Genomic DNA, 6,054 nt, shown 5'->3' with positions numbered 1-6,054 from the left:
ATGAAAACGGCAACGAAGAGTAAACTGGCTGTAGAAATGTTACCATGTTAATGGCAATATACTACGCTGAGTTCAGAGATAGAGGAAGAGAGATAGAAAAGCAGTGAAGAGTTTTTAGGGGAAAATTTTCTTATATGCTCGCATAGCCATGCCAAGCTGTGCCGCACCCATAGCTGGTAAGTAAATTAAGTAACGTCGTTAAGTATGTCGGCACGATTTGTCATCTGCCAAAGAAGTTTATATTGTTTCGGGAAAGAAAAAACGGAGATGACGACGCCATTGTATTTAAGGATTTAAATCTAAATCTTAACTAAAATCTTAATTTTCACTATCAGGATGTATTCAATTAATTTTCGAAATCTATTTTCTATTGATGATATTGGTATAATATGAACTGTTGCATTAAATCTGCTTTTTCTTTATTACTCGCTTAAATTGTTGGATTTTTATTAATTTTCAACTCTCCAAAAGTAAAAAGTAAACATAAGGTAACATTGAAAGGCAAGAAATATTTTCTAAATGACATTTCTTATTAAGATGGGTAATAGGAAAATGTTTTTAAACTTTCTTCTTTGAACAGCAGGCTGATATGTTTTAAATGCTAAAGTTTAAGGTAAAAGAAAATAAAAATGAAATCCGTTGTGCAAGAAGCAATATTTGTGACAGCCGTGATTTATGATTTATTGATACCAAGCAATTAGTATCCAAAAAGAACAGATTGATATATTCTGTGGAAGTTTATATTATCAATGAGGATCCTTACAACAGAAGTTTGCAGCAACATTTTTGCTGAAATGATTTGAATTGTATAAATAAGGTTAATTTTCACCTAAAGAATATCGCCAGCACTAGCAGCTCTCGTGGTTCTCGTTGCTGGTCCCATCTGATTGTCCGAGTTTGTCGTTGGCCTACAATAGATAATCTTACGGAAGGCTTTTCGGAAGTGATCGCTCAAGAAGGCGTACAAGAAGGGATTAATACAGCTGTTGGTATAAGCTAGAATATGACTGACTATCTGCACCATTATCGTCGCCGTAGTAAGCGGATACATGTCCAGGGACTTAAGCACCAGTATCATCTGCAACGTGATGTTGCGGATGTGATATTATGGATAATAGGGTAACAAAAAAGAAGAAAAATCATCTGTTCCAGACAGATCTCTTTACCTGTATAGGGCACCAGCAAAAAGCGAAGACAACAACGACGATGACGACGAGTCTGGTAACCCGTCTTCTTCCGCGTCGGTTCTCGGCACTGGTGCGCACACCTCGCCATAACCTGGCCAACATGAACATGTAGAAAACGCATATCAACACCAAGGGCATCACGTAGCTTGATAGGAAGAAGGGCACTTGGTAAGAAGTCCAGTCATACTGATCCAGAATTCGGCAGGCTGTCAAATTTTGTCCTTGAAAAATGTAGTGAATCTACAAATACACGATGCATTATAGGACAACATCTGAATTTGAAACGTTGCGGTTGGGATGCAGTTCACTTACCTCGCCATGGATCACGAAGGCAGGGATGGACAACGTTAAAATCATTACCCACAGAATACAGATCGCATGTATGGCATGAATCTCCGTTCTCCACGACATAGAGGCGATTGGATGCACGACTGCTAGATATCTGCAAGCAATTCCCTAACGTGACTTATTTCCGATAGAGTATTATAATTAGCTTGAATAATTAACAATGGAAACTAAACTTTCATTTTAGCAAAGTTTTTTAAAAGATGATAACTTAAAGATGCACGAATAAAAAATGTCTTCTATCACTTCGTTTTTTTTTAAGCATTCTAGCATAAAGTTATACTGAGAATCAGTTTGCAAATTAATTTAAACGCACATAATCCCTAATGTTCTATTTTTAAACTATATTCAAGTTGATTCATGTTCCGAGTACTAGTATTTAAATATCAATTAATTTAAAAGTAATTCCTGCTTCTTGCTTCGTATTCGCCTTGAGAAAAAAAGTTAAGAAAAGGGAGTTAAAAGATCCCTTTATCACATAATTTTGTGTTGTTTTGACTTAAAATAGGAGATGCAGAAAATTCAATCAAGAAAGATCGATTAACTGCTTGCATGTGAATTTTTAACTCGACGAGCAAGACATTAATGAGATCGTAACTTATATAGGAAATAGCTATGGGTTTAATCTTAGAATTTCAAAGTATTTCTTAATGAAATACTTTCCTTTTATTTGTTCCCGTTTAGATAATGTATCGTTAATTAATTATGAATCTGGTATCATTTTTCAACGTTCATTTTACATTATTCATTAATGGAAAATTTCTAAAGATTGCCGAATGATCACGAAATGCCAACATATACGAGATAGAATCCGCCCAGAGCGGGTGTTTTCTTTTACTGCGCGCGCTTGTCCGTTGTCAATAAGTCTGGTTTTTTTAGCTAAAGTTCTTGCACAATTCATCTTTTCTCCTTTTTTCTTCACGTTAGAAAGAAAAAAAGAGAAGATAAACTGTGCAAGAAGTTCAGCTAAAGAACAAGCCTAATGCCACTTGTAATGAACAACTTCCCGCGCTTAGCAACGTGTAGCAAGACCGAATGGACGCGATCTTTATAATAATTAATGTTTCATTAACTATTGAAAAAATGGATCTTTTATTCAGTTTAGTCCGTTCTATCTGTACATGAGCGCTTTATCAATAATTAGAATACACCTTACATGCAAAATATCCATTAATTATCGATAAATCACTTGTTTGCAAGTAGAGCCGACTAAACTGTCGAAAAATCTTGTATCATTTTAATATTTTCATAATAGTTGAGAGGTTATTTAATATCGCCAAATGAGCGTATCTGTCTGGGTTGTCATCAGATGTAAGCGCATGGGATTATTCTTATCAAGCGGCAAAGATCACATATGAACAGTGCAAGGTGGAAGATGGATTCTTTGATTGCAGGGAAGTAATTACTTATAATTAATGAGGGAAGATCCAGGTATCTAGGATTTTGAAAAAGCCGACACTTTACATTCTTATTATTAATTTTTTGTATAATATCTTGAATTATGAATTTTAGAACATCTGTTATACGATTGGTCGTTATCGTGTGTTCAAGGCAAACTAAGTGATATTTTATTTTATCCTTTTGATCTTCTTTTCCTCTTTTTGATTTTTTAAAATAATTTTTTCTTATTTTATTTCTATTTTTTATGATGAAGGTTTATAGCTAATTCTTATGAAAATAAATATTTTTGAAACATTAATTTTATTAATGGTGAGGTATTATCTCATTTTAGAATTTAACCATTGAATTTAACAAGTGATGTAAACGACATTTCTTCCCCATTTGGAGCTTGAGAAATAAATAAAAGAATTATTTTTCTATTCATTTCTTAAAGAACCTTCAAACAACAATTTTTCGAAGCCTTTATCTTAGAAATTATATATATATTGCGTAAAATACAAATTTACAAATAAATTTTTTACTCAATTTCTCAAAAACTTTTTGTTATAATTAAAACGCTATAATAGATCTACACGGATATTGATGCGTAATGTCAACGAATACATATCAATTTGTTAAAATGACATATTGCATATTCATCATTGATTAAATTACAATATAATATTCAAATGTTTCAAAATTTTGATCCTTCTCCGTGCAATTGTTAACATTACAAGTTTTTAAGTGAAGAAGTCACTAATAAAGTTATTTAAGATTATCTGGTATTCACAATAAAAAACAATTATTATAGTTATATGTCGATAAAATTATAGGCCATTTTATTAGTCGATCTAGTAATTCTTCCTTTCTGATAAAGATATCAATATGAGTTCCAAAGATCGAATGTAAACAGTGGTTAATTGGTAAATCGATCATTGTGCACTCTCTTATGTGCACTCTCAATAAATTGACATTGCGCATTATTAATCACGTAGGATTTATTATGGCATTCTAATTATTTCCTTATTAGATTGATTCTTTGAGCCGACACTTTATACATTCTTATTATTAATTTTTTGTCATAATGTCTTGAATTATGAATTTTAGAACACTCGGTACATTTATTCTTATTGACAGTCATTGTCTGCACACAAATGTATCTAAGTGCCTCATTTGAATTTTACTTGCGATTTAATTTTCTCCAAAATATGTTTTTCAATATTATAAATAATAGTCCATTAGTAAAATATATTATTTACAATAAAATTTAATTTTGAAAGTATGTTCTATCAGAGCTCAATACTGCAAAAAATGATCTTGACATACTAACCTGTCGAGACTCATCAGTATCAGGGTGTAAACGCTAGCATAAGCCGTGACAATAATCATATACTGAACGATCTTGCACCAGATGTTGCCAAACGGCCAGTATGGTAGCACGAAGTCGGTAGCCGTGAACGGTATACAAAACATAACGAATAACAGATCAGCTACGGCGAGGTTAATGATTAGGATGTTCGTGGTCGACCTCATTCCAGGATTTGCCGCCACCACCACGACCACTAGCAAATTCCCGACTAGACCGAGAATTCCAATTATCCCGAAGAATAATGGTACTACCACCACTAGAATTCTATGCACGAATTCGTATTCAAATCCGTGGTAATAGTTTCTGCAGGTCTCTACATCGCCCTCGAATGAAGTAAACTGCGTACTGCAGTTAAGCGCATCGGTCGTGTTTGCCACTTCCAGGTTCATATTCTAATCAAGGTCGATCTGCGATCTGTGATTAAATTAACATGTGCGACCTCTTTGTAATTGCATCACGATAAACTTGTTAAGCCGAATAGGATGAAATAAGATCTCTGCGTAGCATATACATTATAGTGATAATAAAATGGATCGAAAATAGAAGCGAAAATATCCTTTCTTTCAGCAAAGTTTATTCTAGCTATTAAACGATGCACTAACAAATCGTCAATTGTAAACATTCATTAACAACAGGATTTATAATTGACGATTCACTGATACATTTTTTTACAGCATCATCCTCCATTTCAAATCTTTCTTCAAATTTTGAGAAATTTCAAGGATTAACTAATTTCTCGAATGATAAATTCTAGATGCCGGCTGTACTCTTTGTACGAGATACTTTAACATAATATTTTATTTATTGTGAGTTTTGTTTTTTATTCAAATTATTAAAAAATGCAAATAAAGTAATAATTTTACGATAATAATTATGATACTAATTAAATAAGAAAATTCCTATATTCGATTGAAGCGGATCTGAGTGCTTAAATATTTCTGTGAAAATTTATATATATCTGATTCTGATGTAAAATTCTGCGCTGAAATCTTTTTTCTCGATTTTAAAACGCATTTACGAATGAAACAAGAGTAGTAATGTTACTTATTAAATTAATTAACAAGCAATTTAATAATTATTTAAATAATAAACATTTTTATAAGAATATTAATAGTAATATGTTAATGAGAATCTAAATCTACGAATAATTTTATTACAAAAAATATTGCCTCAGCAGGGTTTAAAACATGAAACTCTTGACTTTCTGGACAGACATCATACTAATTCGACCATCGAAGCTTCGCTAATATTTATCGTAATAATAACCAATATTTAGTAAGCAAACGTCATATTTCATGGAGAAATTGGAGACGTAGTAATGAACGATATATTACGAATATGAATACGAATTTGAACCTCGGATCATTAATATTCTCATATTAATATTCTTATAAAGATGCTTATTAGCATTAACAAATTATTAAATTACTTGTCAATTTCATATTACTATTGTGATTCTGCTCATAACACATTTTAAGATTGAAAAAGATTTCAGCACGCAGTTTACAGAATCAGATATGTACTTGTATAAATTTACACAGAAATATTTAAGCACTAAAGATCCGCTTTGACTCCGAGTTTTCATATTTAATTAGATTTATTCTTATCGATTCGTATAATTGTTATGTCATACTGTAAGTCATAATATTAATTTGATTGATTCAACTGCATATAAGAACATAAAAGATATCACTATACAATTTAAAACGTAAACTTTGCAACATTGTTTACCGCCGCATAGAGTTAAACTTGCGAACTGATGTTCGTGCAAAT

At 32.0% G+C, this 6,054-nt stretch overlaps 1 protein-coding gene across 1 annotated transcript; it reads right to left on the bottom strand.

Annotated features, from left to right (window-relative positions):
* Positions 1-829: 829 nt before the first annotated feature.
* Positions 830-4,670, bottom strand: LOC105621591 (allatostatin-A receptor-like). Its single transcript, XM_012203060.1, has 4 exons — positions 4,243-4,670; positions 1,500-1,629; positions 1,167-1,427; positions 830-1,078 (listed from the first exon to the last, which is right to left on the bottom strand). The coding sequence occupies exons 1-4, from the start codon at positions 4,668-4,670 to the stop codon at positions 830-832; spliced, it is 1,068 nt and encodes a 355-aa protein (XP_012058450.1).
* Positions 4,671-6,054: the final 1,384 nt, after the last annotated feature.

Source organism: Atta cephalotes, assembly GCF_000143395.1.
Source record: "Atta cephalotes unplaced genomic scaffold scaffold00035, whole genome shotgun sequence".
Lineage (NCBI taxonomy): Eukaryota > Metazoa > Arthropoda > Insecta > Hymenoptera > Formicidae > Atta > Atta cephalotes.
This window is presented reverse-complemented; position numbering and strand designations above follow the sequence as displayed.

Bases quoted from the DNA above. Each gene is read 5' to 3' on its own strand.
- LOC105621591 (XM_012203060.1), bottom strand. From the start codon at position 4,670: ATGAACCTGGAAGTGGCAAACACGACCGATGCGCTTAACTGCAGTACG. The intron at 1,630-4,242 runs GTTAGTATGTCA...AATTGCTTGCAG, and splicing joins ATACTGATGAGTCTCGACAG to ATATCTAGCAGTCGTGCATC. The intron at 1,079-1,166 runs GTAAAGAGATCT...ATCACGTTGCAG, and splicing joins TTTGCTGGTGCCCTATACAG to ATGATACTGGTGCTTAAGTC.